Raw genomic sequence first — 17,109 nt, forward strand, 5'->3', positions numbered from 1 at the left:
ACAAATTTTGTTAATTTTTAAAAACTTTATAAGAAAGTTACTGCTTAGGTTGTTTAACAACCTTTAGTTGTACATAATTATATATATTTATAATTGAAATGTATATATTTTTATTCTTAAGCTGAGAAATATAGTAAAGAATCTGATGAAATAACCTACAATTTTTTACTAACAAAAGATAATCAATGCGGATTATAATTTATTTTAGTGAAACCGATAAATAAGCCATCTAAATTTGTTTACATTTCATGCTTTTCAAAAAACAACAAACTGGTCACATGGGTCTGACACAATCCTTCGACGCATTTGTCGCCTGATGGGCAGCAACCTTTTCCACAACATTGTCCATTTTCATATGGGCAGCATCCGTAAAACTTCCAGGGACCGTCACGTGAGGCGCAACAGAGCGTGTCCGCACAGAACGCTGTTTTGAACCAGCTAGGACATGTGATTGGGTCTTCGTGGTTCGGGACTTTTTGGTTTAAGCTAGGAGTTGTGTGAAGAGGCTCTTCCGACTTTGTCTTAAATACTGTTCCAGCTTCAACTGTATGAGCTTCAGGCATCATCTTAGTAACTACTTTAAAGTTGTGTTGAATTGTTTCGGGTTTTCTGGTCACCATACTTTTCACTATTTCGCGCATGGGAACAATGTAACCTCTGTTGAAGTTTTTGTTAACCAGAGCTTTGTGCTTTTTTGCCATTGGTACAATTTCCATTCCCCGGGTACAGATACCCCTGGGGTCGCACTCGTAAGTATGGGGACAGCAGTGGACACCGTCAAAGCAACAAACTGCCTCGGGGAGAGGACAGCATCCTTGCTCACCTGTTGTAAGCCGACAACAAGTATAGCCGTCTGGACACTCGAATCGTTTGTCCAAACACACAAGAGCAGTAGTTAGCTTCAAAACTAGGAGTACAATGAAAACCTTCATTTTTAAATATATCTGCACATTACTTTCATATCAAGATAAAAAGGCAGTAAGAAAGTACATACATATTATTTCTATGCTAACCGGTAATAGTTTAGAAAGGTCTTATCATAATACAACTTTTATAAAAGTAATTTATGATAGTCTATTTAAAAGCGATTTATTACTTATATCTTACTTTTTTACAAAGATCTCTATTCTTTGTTAAATCATTTATAGTTAAAACAACCCTTTTCTTAAATACTTATCTTGAAAACGTGTTTGTGTAAACCATAGGTTATTAAAATACATTTTTCACAGTATTTTAAATTATTGTATGATTAAAAACTTGCTGATTTTAAATTATTTTATTGATAAATAACTATAACATTTTTAAACTAGTTTAAAGCAGTGTGCCATTTTAATAGTTACTACCTAAATAACTGATACAGTCCTCTTTTGGGAAACCCTGATTTGAAGAAACACTAAAAGTCGTGTCTGAAAAACAAACATTTAAAAAAAACTTTACTAGAAAACACAAAACTATAACTAAAACCGTTACTCAAGTTCTTAAACTCTAAGTTACTTTGGCTACTTTTTTAATCTACGCAAACTATTGACTTTGTTAGTAAAAATTTATCTTCGAAAAAACTTTTTTAGTATTTAGATTAGATTTATCTTATATAAATAAACTTTGATGTATAGATATACTTATTTAATTTTTTTCAGTTTTAAGTATTAGAATGTTTAAACTAAACTATTACAAGATTTTTATAATTAATACTATACGAATTGTTCTTTGACCAAACTTGTGTGGTTCAATTTCTTTGTCGTGTTCAATAAATTTAACTAAAATCAAATATGTAAGTTTAGGAATTATACCTAGATACATATATAAGCTTAAAACCTAATTATACACGACATTGAAATATGTTTTTTTATTAATAAACCCTTAAAAACCTATTGACGTATAATAAAACGTTGAACTTTAAAGTGTATGAAGTTTGGTTTGGTATTAGAAAGTTTGTCTTAAACTCTTTGTTTTATTTAATCTTTTAACTTCCTTATGCTGCTTTGAAACAAACTCTAGTTAAGCATACTCTTTTAAGCAAGTACATAAACAAGCCTAAATGTTTAAAATTACTTACGTCGTCAAACTTAAAATAGAAGTCAATAAAACTAACATTTGATTTCATATTCACACAAATCTATTAAAAATTTCATTAAATAACTTTCTACCTAAACTAGTCTTTAAATTACTATCGACCTATATAAATGTTTTTACATCTCTATGTATATACCTAAATACACTTACACATATTATAAGTTAAATGCAAGTTTCAATAATAGTTTAGCGGTAAAACTTTCATTGCTTTTTATCATTGTTTTACAAGAATTGGTTTTCAGCACTATAGTTTTGAGTACAAACTTTTTAAATTATTTCGATCAAAACATAATTCTGCTATATTTAACCATTGTGTGAGTTTTTATCTAATACTAATTGTTAAAAAAAGCGTCGATCACTAGTTTAAGGTCAAATTTTTTGTCAAAGTGGTTCTTAAACTTCATGTTTAAACATATCTTCAAAAACTTATTTGTCTGTGAATCGTTCATAAAACCCTGTTGGTTTTTAAATTAAACTATGTTAGTAAATTTTTATGCTCGATTAGACTATTAGTTACTAAACTACCTTCAAATGTAAATGAAAACATTCAGTATTCATGTGTTTTATACTAAAAAAAAGGAAACGTGTTTAAACGTTTTCCAGGTAACGTGAAATATCATATTTAATTACTAATGACGAAGTAATTAACGAAATTCGTGTTAATACACCTTCCGTTTACTGCAATTCTTTACCGAAGTCAACAAGGTTCGATTGTAGTTGCAGCTTTTTTCTGCAAGTATAATTTATGTGCAATAGCAACGCTTGTAAACAAAATTATGAAAAAAAAGCTTAGTGTCTTTTTATAATTCAGATGAAATTTCATTTACACTTTATTAAGCAAAAACTAGTTATATAATTTAGTAACCTAGTTTATGACTTATTTATTACACCGAATCCAAGATATATAATATTCATTATTTAGAAAATATTCTTTTACCATAGTTATTAAACTCATCAAAATTCTATTATACTGTAATGATTTATTTAAATACTTATAATAGTTTATGATGCTGTAATAGTACAATTTAATTAAATTTTCCTGGCACAGTTTTGGAACTTTATGGTAAACTAAAATTTTCTTTTTTTTTTTTTGTAAATTTATTAGCTGGTAAAGCTTTAGTGTAGAAAACTAAAATATAAATTTCACTTACTTAAACTTTATACGTTATACCATTTTATAGACGAATTCTTATAATTTATTTGAAGTCTATAGTAATGCTAGTTTTGAAAGAGCAAAATAATATTTTTTAAATTGCTTTGTTTTAATTTTTACATATAATAAAATTCAGGGTAACTTTTTAAGACCAGTAAAGTAAGAAACAGTTGGTCAACACATTACAAAAACTGACTGAATTTACTTTTTTAAAGTTTTTGTTCATTAACTAGACAATTTCAGATTGAAAGTTTTATTTAACATGGTGTTTCATGCAAACGCAATGATAATGATTAAAAACTCTATAAAGTAAGATAGACAAAGCCATATATACTACTATTAGATGCTACTAAACAACACTAATCAACACTAGTTATATTCTTTTTACAACTGATTAAATTAAATGAGATTGCTAAATTGACAAAAAGATTCCAAAGTGCTTAATGACGAATTAAGTAAAACCTATTGGATAAGTACAAAATAGATAAATAAATAACTAGAAAACACAAATGCAATAATAACACAATAAAAATAAAAGTAAAATAAAATAAATTAAAATGCAAGCACGAATGTAATATACTTATAGAATTTTCAAATATGGACATGACAATGTTATGATTTTAAATAAAATTTAGTGAAGTGTCTGCATTTGCCAATTACCTCAGTTCTGGAGTTGAGGGATGATTTTTTGTTTAAAATAATAACATTGTCATGTCCATATTTACAAATTTTATAAGTTTATTACATTCGTGCTTGCATTTTATTTTATTTTAATTTTATTCTTATTTTTATTGTATTATTATTGCATTTGTGTTTTCTAGTTATTTATTTTTTTATCTATTTTGTACTTATCCAATAGGTTTTTTTTAATTGGCCATTAAGCATTTTGGAATCTTTTTGTCAATTTAGCAAGCTCATTTAATTTAACCAGTTGTAAAAAGAATATAATTAGTGTTGATTAGTGTTGTTTAGTAGCATCGAATAGTAGTATATATGGCTTTGTCTATCTCACTTTTTAGAGTTTTTAATCGTGATCATTGCGTTTGCATGAAACACCGTGTTGAATAAAACTCTCAATCTGAAACTGTCTAATTAATGTTTGTTTGCTCCTTTCTAGTTGAGCTCTTGATTGGAAGTATAACTCACTATAAAGTTAATACAATTAGTTTTTGTTCATACATTTTGTTCAAAGAATCTAACAAAAAAAACAGATGGAAACTATAAATAAGGTTAATACATAATAAAAATAACTAACTTAGTCGAGAGTAACAAAATTTGAAACCTTTTAAAACTTGTTTTTGAAATGTTTGAAACCATAAAACACACTTATTCTAATTTAAAAGTTTTAAATACTTGTTTTAAAACCATAAAACTCACTTACTTTAATTCAAATTTAGAAGTTTGAAATAATTATTTTTAGTCGTATTATATTAAAAAACTTTTTTTTTCCAGTAAACTTTTACTGTTGCTTCTAGGGTCGGTCGCATGTTATCAGGTAAGTTATGTTAAAAAATTCCGTTTTAGCCCTATAATTTTGTAATAATACTATAAAAACTAATAATATTTGGTACACAGTTAAAAAACATTTATATTTTAAAAAAATTACCAAATTTATAACAAACAAAGATCATAACTAAAATTTATTTTATCAAAGATTATATTAGTCGGATTTATGTAATAGTAATATAACAGTTATAAGTTTTAAAAACAATAATGTTTGTTTGAATAAATACAACTAAACGGGTTGTAGTTTACTGGTTACCGTAACTATTGAAAAATATTTTATAAAAGGCAAGCAATTATGTATTGTATCGCTTTTGTGACATATATAAGTTTGTTTTATAACAAAATTCAGCTAAAGTTTTGTGCAAAAAGCTAATATTTATCGTTACATTATCGTGATCATTGTCGTAAGTTGGAAATTATTTTTCACAAAGTCAAATGGCTTTTTATAATTTTATTGTAAAATTTTAAAGATAAGATATTTTATATAAAAACTATAAACTAAAATTACCTTTTATTTTCTTTTTGTCGCCTATTTTAAGGCAAACAATACTTAAACTGTGTAAATAAAGCTTAAAAACAAAGTCTTTTTCATATGCAATAAGCTCAAGAAATCAATTTTTATTTTTATACTAATACTAACTATACTAGTACTTCTAGAAAATAACATTTTCAATATTTTATAATAAAAGTTTAACTAAAACATAAAATGCTTAAAAAAAATTAATCAGAAAATAAATACAAAATCATACGAATGTAAGATAATAAATAAATAACTAATTTGGAAGCCTATGTCCTTTCGATAACCTCTCCTATGAAAAGTGTTAAACAGCAAAATTTAAAAAAAAAAAATACATTAAGATCATATATTACTATCAATTAAAACATTTTATTTTTTTACAAAATACATAATTTATGTTGTTTTTCGCAGTAGCTTTAATCAAAACATTTTCTATTTTTTAGTATACCAATTTATGATGAAAAATTTTCCAAATTTAAGATTGATAAAGTACTAACATTTGTTATTATTTGATATATTTTTTTAGCTTTTTAAGTTCTAGTAATTTAAAGTCTACAGATAGAATAGCTGCTTTAGGTCGTAATAAAACTATAAAAAAGTTTGTGCACACTAATTCCTTTAAGGCTTTAAGATGGCTATTTAAACAGCAATAACCAACAAGTTCTTAAAATCTCAGCAAACATGCTTCTGAAAGCTTAAATGACGTAACTAAACGTGTCTCGTAGCTAAAACGTATTATTTATGTATTTACATGTTTAATAAATTAGTTACTTGACTAACTTTCTTCCTTCTTAGGTGAGCAATCTAGATTTTACCGAGCCAAATGGCTTGCCTTAACATATAATAAATACAATTAGTGTTTACAATATTCAAAAAGTGTTTTCCTATTCATAACCAATTAGTTTCACAATCTAAAACCAGTTTAAAATAAAACATAAATGTTTTTTATCTCTACATTTCAACGTTACTATGCAAACCGATTAAGTAAGTCACATTAAAATGTTATTAAGGTTAGTAAAGCACTCGATTTTAGTCAAAAAAAATGTACTAATAGAATACTAATATAGAGTACTAATAGATAACACATGTATCTAACTAATAAACTAATTCATATTTAAATTTTCAAACATGAAAATGACTTAGTTTTGCAACTAAAATGGTGATAGTAAGTTAATCACAATTAGCAGTTTTTTCGGTTCAGCCTAAGGAAGTAGACATTACAAGTCAAACTGTTTACACTGGTTTTTACTTTATAAGTTCATAATTAAGTTATGATTTATTAAACAATAATTCCAAACAAATTTTTATAGTTTTAAGTTAAGTCACGTTTTAGATAGTAGTGTTAAAAAAACAAATATTTTTTAGTTTATCAAATCTTAAAAACGATTTTCTTAGTGTAAAAACTTAAACTAAACTTTTATTAACCTTCAGAATATTGATACTTTTTAGATATAAATGAAGCATACTAGAAAACTTAAGCAACTTTTATTTATAAAAAAAAAGTATTCTTTTATTAAATAGCTAAAATTGTAGAAAATAAAAATTTTTCATTAAAATAAAGCCTATTGATCGGTTTTATAGCACGCAACAGACTAAAATAAAAAAATGTTTTTTATGTAATAGAAGTTTTTATATTCGATTCTCATGTAATCGTTTAAACATTTTTTTTTAAATGTTTTTTATAGTTCTGTAAATTTGTTTATAAAGCAAACATTTAACTAACTTTTAACTGAACTTTAAAAGAGTAAATCAAGATTTAGTTGTGTGTATTTTTATATCAGTTGTCTGGTTTGCATAAACCGAGCTAAACTAAATGACTGTAACTGTAGTGTTAAGGAAAAAGCAACTGGTGCTTAAATGTTTCATGTTAAAACAATGTGCTGTATAAATAATCGAAACTTTTATATTAATCGAAAAGTCTTATGTAAGAGTTTACTTTGTTAGTTGAAAAAATTAAACTTATATTTGAACTTTGTCAATCAGAGGAGCAGATTCACTAATTTATTCAGCAATAAATGGTTCTTGTACCTCAACTACTTTACCATTTGCTCCAACAACAGCTTTACCGCTTGCTGGTTAAGCTTCATCATTACTGCAATCTGTTGCAGTTGCTCTTGCTGAGGCTCTTGATCAAACTAGGAAAATTAGAAACTCGAATTGAGATTCTTCAGCAGTTTCATCATCTGTATGAAAGTGTTTTACAAAACTAATTCACAAGATTATTGTGACTTGAGTATAGAATAGTCATAATTTTTTTGATTAATTGTATTTTTATTTATCTTATTAACCTATCAAATAATTCGGATAATGTTTTTTTATTCAAAGTAGTTAAATTTTTGTTTCAAAGTGTTTAACTTTCGTTTTCTTCTACATTTTAACACTTCTTAGAAATTTTTATATTTCAACTTAATTATCTAAAAAATTTTCACTTTGCGTTTAGTTCTACTATAAACTTTTTCATGACCCTTAACTAAGGCTTAACTAAGGCTGCACCTGTAAATTGATTGGGTAGTGTCACTTTTTTTAGGTTAAGTGAGTAAGTTTGTTGAATTTAGAAAAATAACGAGGATGCTCAAAAAAGTATGGTTTAAGGACCTGGGTACACCAAAAGACCTTTCAGTTGTCGTTTCAAAGTAAAAGCATGTTCTAACAAGATGCTAGCACAACATTTTCAGCTTTGAAAACTTTTTTATCGACAACATTTTAATAGTTTTTACCGTCACATTTTAAACCACCGAGATTCAAAACTACAATTGCATTCGCAGAAGATAAATAAATTAATTTTTAGGTAAACTTTTAGACTTAGGAGCATGGACTGTCTACGCTAAAGTGACAAAAAGTTCAAAAAAAAGTTTCAAAAACTCATAGCTTTTTTTGAACTGATATATGTAAGGTATAACCTAAGGTTCAAAACTTGTATTTTTTGCATCAGAAATTAACTTAAGTAAAATGATAGCTGTAAAATTATTTTTGGCAACTTATCACTACCTGTTAATGTTTAATAAAGTTTTGATACTGTTGGTAGCGTAATTCTAAAAAAAAAAAACAACTAAATATTTGGTGCGTATTTAATATCTAAAACAAAGTAGTTCGTTTTGTAAATGAAAACCGTATAAGTTTTTTAAAGTACAATTAGACAGCTAGTTCAAAAACAAAATAGCTTGAAATTTTTACTACAAGTTATAATAGTTTGTTGATAGACATATTTAGTAAACAACGTTAAACACTCAAATGTTAATTTGAAGTATCTATTTTTTAAAAGTTTTATAATAATATTTACTAGAACTTCTTTTAACTATGATTCTTTGCAAAAAAACATCTAAAAAAAAAAATTAATACATGCTTCAATGTTTTTGTTACACGTTATTGTGCAGTAGCACTACTTTGACATAATCAAACTGCAATATTACTTCCTAAGCATTAACAATTTCGTTAACAACCTGATATTAGCTTGACCGCAAATCTCACTGCTAGCTGGATCACTAAGCTACTCATTGATTGTAAGCAGCATTAGTTTGATAAAATAACACCTATTTGCGTAAAAAGCTTAAGAATTTGCTGAGTTACCAGATTAACTTAAAACGTTTTATACTTAAAAATATTTGTTTAAAGATATTAGTTTAAAGCAGTGGTATTAACCTTATCAAGAGTTTTGCACACTAAATTACTAAAAATTAAGTTCTGTCTACATTAGATTATAGAAACTAAACCTTAAAAAATTTATACCATTTATATATTTTGAGTTTGCTTATGTATCAACAACTTGTTAAGAACTTTCATTTTGAGTTATAATTAGCATGTTATATTACAAAATGACAAAACAAGTGTCAAGTCCGCCGATGCAAACTATTGATTTGTATATTAGTAATAGTTCAGTTATCTTAAAAAATGTAACGGTTAGCAAAGCTTATTTTATACAGTGTTGCATGTTTGTAACTTTACGATATTTTAAGAATTTTAGTTTACAAGAACTAAACTAATTGATTAGCATGTTTGCAGTTTATTTGTTAAGCAGTACTTTTAAATTACTTTCTTGCCATAGAAAAATATGTTTTTTTGTTTTTTGAATGTATTTATATAAATTCTTGATTTGTTTTTTGTTCTGATATAAATTAGTAAAAAAAAAGGGTCTATGCTAAGCTGAAGTAGGTTAAAAACAATTTTTTTGTTTGGTCTTAATTCTTTTTTTATGAACAAAACTATTCAGTCTGTTAACTTCCATTGTATGATAAGCTTGTTTTAAAGAAGTAAATTATACGTGTCATTTTTTAAATCTACTATTTGTGGAACTATTTGATTTTTAAACCTGATGAATTTTACAAAGCTTGAGATTTTTACAATTAGCTAATACTAAATATATTCTTATAAATTTTTGAATAAAATAAATTTAATAATAATGTTGACTGGCTACAGCTCTACTTTTATTCTTTCTTTTTTATTTTCTTGTAATATAATTATTGCTATAAACATAGAATAAAAACTCTCAAAACTAAAAATATTTTTACAAAAATAATGTCAATTGTCTACTAGAAACCAATCTAAGAGCACATTTCAAATATTTTCATCTAAAAGCTCAGTTTTATTTCTTTTGCACAAGATCACTTTAAATAAATTCGGCTCGAGAGCCTTCTACAGTCTAAAAACTTAGTATGTATTAAGACGGCTTGTATTAAATATCGAAACAAAAGTAAATTTTGTTAAAAAATAAAGGACGCAATATACTAATATTTGTAATATTTTGTTTAAAGAGAATTTTTGAAATTACTCAAAACCTAATAAGACCATTTGGTACTTGAATTTTCTAAAATTACTTAAAACTTGCATAGAGACAAACAAATTAATAGTCTGTTGATTAATTCTTATTTTCTAAAAGTAACTTTTTACTTTAATATAAAAATCGTCGCCTAAAGTAGCATGAATTAAAAATATAGTATTTTCTGACTAATAACTTTTATTTCATAAGTTATGTTTATTGTTATTACTTGACAACTAAAAAATCATGTAACAGTTAAATTTTTTAATAAAAAAATACCATGACTGTAGTTTAATCATCATTTATCAAAAAAAAAAAAAAATAATAGTTTAAATTTTTACTAACATTATTTATTTCTAACAAATCGAATAGTTTATGCTAATTTGTATTTAATTTGTTAGGTTTAAATCCTAAAAAAAAACCTTTAATTTTTAACGGAACAGAAATATAAGCTAAAACTATTTTATCTGGATTAAGTTGTGTTTTAAACGCTTCTAGAAAAAATATTGTTTTATTTGAATCTTAAGTAAAAACATACAAGTTTTAATATCAAAATGAATGTTTATTTCAAATAAGTTGTTTCTTGAAAGGTTAAATGTCTAATAAAACAATATGTTTTAGAACTTATAATGGTGTTTAAATTTTAATCATTCTTAATTTTTTATTAATTTTTACAAACCTTTTCATTATAAACTTTACTTTTACACTTTTGAAAATATTTTATAAACGTTTGCTTTAATTCTTGATAGAAATAGTTTAAATTATTTTTGTTTATTAAAACGTTTATAATTGTATACATACATCATACTATTTTAAAAAAATCAAAAAAACTTGCAGCGTGATTTATGATATAAAAAAGATATAACATTTAAGTAACTTATTTTTGATATAAACAAATAAAAATGTATTAATTATGTTTTAGAACTTATAATGGTGTTTAAATTTTAATCATTCTTAATTTTTTATTAATTTTTACAAACCTTTTCATTATAAACTTTACTTTTACACTTTTGAAAATATTTTATAAACGTTTGCTTTAATTCTTGATAGAAATAGTTTAAATTATTTTTGTTTATTAAAACGTTTATAATTGTATACATACATCATACTATTTTAAAAAAATCAAAAAAACTTGCAGCGTGATTTATGATATAAAAAAGATATAACATTTAAGTAACTTATTTTTGATATAAACAAATAAAAATGTATTAATTTTCTTTAATAAATAATTTAAGTTGTCAATGATATATAAGCACAACAAAAACCTTTTACGACAAACTTTCAACCTCTTATTCAAACATCTGTGGTTAGACAAGACCTAAAAATTTATTATAAATAAATGGTAACACCAACAGTAAAATTTGAAGCTTACCTATTATGACGTTTTAGCTTGCTTAGAGATTCTCAAGTACATTTCATCAGTTACTTTCAATTGTAAATTTGTACTAGATGATTTTGCAAGCATTATTCAAGTATTAAGTAACTGGATTCTAAGTATTATTCAAGATAGTTGAATAGAATTGATAATATTTATTACATTTGGAAAATATTTTTTACTAAAACAGATATGTGTTAAAAGAACACTTTAATTGTCATGCAGAGAATATGTTAAATTGAAAATTTTGGAGACTAAAAGCATCTTAAAAACTAAAGTCTTTCTTAATTCAAATAAGATGTATAGAAAAGATCAGTTTATAAAAAGTTGTGTGTTCTCAGTTATATAAAAGTTTTTTTTAGGCTACTGGAATGCTTATTTTTTATAGTTTTGAAGTATGTTTCATATAGGTAAAAAGCTGCTTTAGAAGCACAAGATCAGTTAAAAGAATTTGTTTAATAGATAGGACAGTGATCAATATAAAATCTGTAAGTGTACTTAAGGATAAAAGAAAATCTTTTTAAGTAATGAACAACTAGATTAAAGAATTTCAAGAAAGAACAAATTAAGAGAAAAACTCATGATAAAAGAATATACAACTTTAATAACTTGGATAGAAATGTTAATCTAAATTACATTATCTTATCCTATTTTCTTTATTATAAGCAAGAATACTTGAACAATTGGGTTTATGACAGGATTTCTACTGGATTTTAACTTATAGAATTTGCTAATTGCTGTAACTTTTACAAACAAACTTAGATTCTTATTTTCCACAACTATGCACTGGAGACCCACTCAAAATAATTTTGTTGCATAACAACAATTTGTTTCATAAAGTCTGCAAGGTTTATGATGGAAATTAAACTCATTTTCACATTAAAAAAAGGAAATATTTTATATCAAGTTATTTCCATAAGTCATTTATTTATACTATCAATTGAGAAAAATAGTGATAATATTTTATAATCTTTTCAATTGAAAGATATGCATCAACATAAAATTAAAAAAATTGTTGATGTTTATAATAGTCAATCTAAATATGTCACCTTATAAATATGTTTATACTGAAAGGTAGTTATAGCACCTAAATAATATTTTCCTCACTAAATTGAAAATAATATTTGAGTAGTTTGATCAGGAATGTTCATGTGGCTAGAAGTGGTGCACATTAAGTAACATATGTAGTAATACTAGAAAGTTTTATTTTATTTTGAAAAGTTGTGTAAAATGTACAACAAAACTGTTTTATTTATCATTTGAGCAAGTTTGTTTTTTTTTAGGTTATTAAACAATCAATATTCTACACCCATATAACAAATAGAAATACTTGATGATTTTTTTAAACCTAAAGGAAAATTTTAACTTTATAAAATTACAATTGATCTACATTTAAACAGATGTAATCTGCAAACTTTAAGCAAAAGTGTGTATCCTTTCTTCTACAGTTGAACACATTCTAAAGGAATCTATAACGTACTTTTTTTCATCTATAAAATGAAACTGAGAAGTTTTATAAATTTAATTCAATTCTTTATTAAATCATCAATCATATAAGAAAATTCAAGTCTCTTAAATATGTGATATTATAACTTCCAAGAAAGCACTGTTAATAACAAATTTTAGATTAAAAATCCAAGTTTAGGTTTTCTAACTAATTATCTCAGTTAAGATGTAACATAATAATTGGAAAAAATTATCATTTTTATATTCGTTTGACAGTACATATTGGTAACTCAGTTGATTTAAGTTATTTACTGTGGGAATAAAAAGAGAATTTAAAATTATTTAGAGAAATTATAGAGTTAGATTAAGCAAATTTGTTTAAACAATCAATAAGTTTGTTTACATTCTTGCGAAATTTTAAAATACTACTTAATACTTCATTATTTTTTTGTATTACTTAATTATAGTAAGTTAAAACTAATTAAATTCTTTGTTTTCTAGGTTTTTATTTTAAAAGACTAAAAATGAGTATAGGTATAAAATACACAACAAAAGAGATTGAAAAACTTAGTTTTGACCGCAAGTTTCGGGATTGCCGAAAAAACATTAACAGTATGGATTTTTCAAAAACTGGTGACAAGCTAGTTACTGGTAGTAATGATGATAATATTACAATTTACGACTGCGAAAGTCTGGAAAAAGTGTATACCACAGGAAGCAAAAAGTACGGAGTTACCCACACCAAATTCACAAGAAATGTAGAAAACTTAATATATGGCAGCAATAAAGTCAATGACAACATCCGGTACCTAAACATTGATAAAAAGAGCTACATTCGATACTTTATTGGTCATGAAGCTGAGGTCACTTCAATATCTATGTCGCCAGTCCAAGATATTTTTCTGTCTGGCAGTGCTGACAAAACCGTACGATTGTGGGACTTACAATCTTCGAGATGCGAAGCTACTATGAACGCACCGTGTGAAGGTATACCGGTAGCGGCCTTTGATCCCGAAGGAATCATTTTTGCTGTTGCGTACAATTCGAGTATAATCAAGCTCTACGACATGTCTTCATTTAGTAGAGGACCTTTCGAAACTTTTCATTTGCCATATCTAGATCCTGCAGATTTTTGGACTGATTTAAAGTTTGGTCCCAGTGGAAGTAAAATTCTGCTCACCACAGTTGGTGGTCGTGCAATAGTTGTAGACGCATTTACAGGAAATATCTTGCAAAATCTAAAAACGCAAGGAAAGGGCTGTAAAGCTTGCTTCTCTTCTGACGGGGATTTTCTATTTTGCGGTGCTAATGATAACTCAGTTGGCGTTTGGAGTGCAGATGCCGGACAGTTGATCACTCAGCTTGAAGTACCAAACGAAAAAGATGTGAACGGTGTTGCATTTAACCCGAAAAACCTGATGTTAGCTGCTTCTTGTGGGAACAATGTGAACATGTTTCTACATTCTGATTTAGTTGAAAAGTGATTAAGTTTATTTGAGATATTATGAACACTTGAAGACCGTTGGCTTACAGCAATGTATACGCGTGGAACAGATCAGCATAAACTTACTCATGTTTTCATTATTTCTTTAAAATATGCAAGTTCGAGATTTTGTTGTAGAAATAATTAAAGTTTAATTGAATAGAATTGAGTAGTTTTTGATTTTATGCTTAACCCAATGCGTCACTACTGGTTCAAACCGTTTTCTTATTTCAAAATTAGTATTTTTTATTTCACGTCAGTTAGCCGTGATTAACATCAGACTGCGTTTCAAAAGATTACTTTAATAACAAAATTTTTAGTCATAGACGCTTCAACCTTGTTTTACTTTACAAAGTAAAAATTGTTGCATTAACCTAAAAACATAATTTAGTAAATGTCGCTAGTAAACAACCTAATAATAAAACGTACTAAATATTGATTTACTTGTGTTTTGTTTATTGACTTAAAAACTAATAATTTATAACTTCCTTAAGTAAATAAGAGTAGCATTTAATTATTTTTATGGGAACGGGTCTAAATTGTACGAGGTCACTAAATGTTTTGCAATTAAAATTGCACGAGGGTACAAAATTGCACAAGGTAAGAAAATTGCACGAAGACGATTTTGCATCAACGGTCAATTTTGCACGAGAGTAAAAAAATTAATAAAAGAAAAAAAAGTTACTGACTAAGGGTTATGCGAAACGATGATAGCAAAAATAACTAATAAAAACTGTTGTAAAAAAAAAGCTACTGACTGAAGGTTAGGGGTTACAGTGATAGTAAAAAATTATAAAAAAAAATAGCTTATAGACTGAGGAATAGGGGTAACAGTGATAAAAGATTAGATTATTAAAAAAATTAAATTAACACAGAAATTAATAAATAAAAAATTTAACCCGTGCAAAGTTGTCTGCTCGTGCAAAAGTATCTTCGTGCAATTTTGTACGCTCGTGCAAATTAGACAGGTACCCCATATTCATACCATCTACTGATAATTTATTTTAAAAAACTCGTAGCGCTTATTGTAATAGCAGCAACTAGCACATACAGATAAGAGGGCTGCCCAATTTTTTATTTGGTATTCAGTTAATGGCAAGCTGTCCGGTTCGTTTACTGTAAAACACAACTTTTTTCATTAAGCCAATTTGTCTTAAAGTTTAGTATACTTTATTGTAAATAACACTTTTGAATTGTTAGTTGAACTATTAACTTGCGACTACCAGAACTAAGTTGTTAATATTCACATTAGTATTAGAATACAACTTTGAATAACACAGTTGACATGAGCTGTAGTAAGAAACAGCAAGTACTTTTTAGTTTAAAACTTAGAAAACTGCTGTCTTGCTTAATTCATTGAATTCAGATAAATGTTTCAGCTCTTAAGTTTCTTATGAAAATATGATTTTATAAATCAAAACTCATTGTATTTGTTTCTATAAAAAACATTTTTTTGTTGTAGCTTGTCAAATGTCAGATGCGTTTTATTCTTTTTTTTTTTCAGTAGTACAAGTAATACTTTCTGTTTAAAGTGCCCTTCAACATATAGTATTAAATTGAATCAATTTTTTACTTTCAAAACTATTTATTTAAGGAATATAATAAATGATTTTTCAATATGCATTTTGTAAAACAATTTGATTTTATGGTGTACAAAATTTTCTGTCTAGTATAATTTACTTGATAAATTAACAATCCTTAATTTCTGAAATGGAGCCAAAATTTGAAAATGTACTAGATGGTTTTTTGGATAGCTGTCAAATTTGCAAGAGCGTACAAAATTGCACGAGGGCACAAAATTGTACAAATCACTTTTGACGAAGACACTTTTGCATATTTTTTTTGCATACGAAGCAGGAAATTTTTGCACGAGCAGACAATTTTGCACGGGTTGAGTTTTTTATTTATTGTTCAATTCTTTTACCAATTTTATTTATTTTTTCAATTATTTTAATTTATTTATTTTATTTTACTATCACTGTTACCCCTTACCCTCAGTCGGTAAATAGTTTTTTTTTTTCTGTTAATTATTATTTTTTCATATTACTTGTTTTATTTTTTACTACCACTGTTACCCCTTACCCTCGGTCGGTAGCTTTTTTTTAATTATATGTTTTTATTTGTTTATTTTTCTTGTTTTTTTTATTAGTTTTCTTTAGATACTTTTTTAATTTACTATCACTGTTTCCCCTAACCCTTCCCTCGGTCAGTATCTTTTGTTTTTGTTTTTTATTAATTATTAATATTAATATTTTTTTTACTCTCGTGCAAAAATGACCCTCTGTGCAAAATTGACCTTTAATGCAAAATTATCTTCATGCATTTTTTCCCCTCCTACAAAAGTATCTTCGAGCAATTTTGACCCATTCCCGGTTTTTTTAGTTGTGAATTACATAATAAAATGCATATAAAAGCATAAAACTAGTAGGTTAAAATTTTAGAAATGTTTCAAAACTTATACAATTCAGTTACATGACAATTCAAATTCGGACAACTAAAATTCCGATAATTCAAATTCTTGAAAAAAAAATTAAAAGACTTTATCTCAATAAGTAATATAAATTAAAAAAAATTAAAATACATATGTAGATCTTATTAATATCTACAAGCCATTTTTTTCTTTTTTTTTAAATCTAAAACACTTTTCAAGATATTTCAAAATTACTGAAAATAACTATACTTTTTACTTTGTTTAAACCATATCTCAAAAAACATTTAATGTCTTGCATAAACAGAAAAATGGCTTGTAGATAACAATATAATCTACATAACTGTTCAAAATATAGGTGTAATCGTTTGCTAA

At 26.0% G+C, this 17,109-nt stretch overlaps 1 protein-coding gene and 1 pseudogene across 1 annotated transcript; one reads left to right on the top strand and one right to left on the bottom strand.

Annotated features, from left to right (window-relative positions):
* Positions 1–239: 239 nt before the first annotated feature.
* Positions 240–932, bottom strand: LOC145839073 (progranulin-like). The gene has a single exon (XM_082946687.1). It carries the CDS (start codon positions 930–932, stop codon positions 240–242), a length of 693 nt encoding a protein of 230 aa, XP_082802813.1.
* Positions 933–13,437: 12,505 nt separating this feature from the next.
* On the top strand, positions 13,438–14,307 carry LOC145839083 (WD repeat-containing protein 82 pseudogene; annotated as a pseudogene).
* Positions 14,308–17,109: the final 2,802 nt, after the last annotated feature.

Source organism: Thalia democratica, chromosome 1, assembly GCF_965202585.1.
Source record: "Thalia democratica chromosome 1, ktThaDemo2.hap1.1, whole genome shotgun sequence".
NCBI classification, from domain to species: Eukaryota; Metazoa; Chordata; class Thaliacea; order Salpida; family Salpidae; genus Thalia; species Thalia democratica.

Excerpts from the sequence above, each read along its gene's own strand:
- LOC145839073 (XM_082946687.1), bottom strand. The coding sequence starts at position 932 with ATGAAGGTTTTCATTGTACTCCTAGTTTTGAAGCTAACTACTGCTCTT.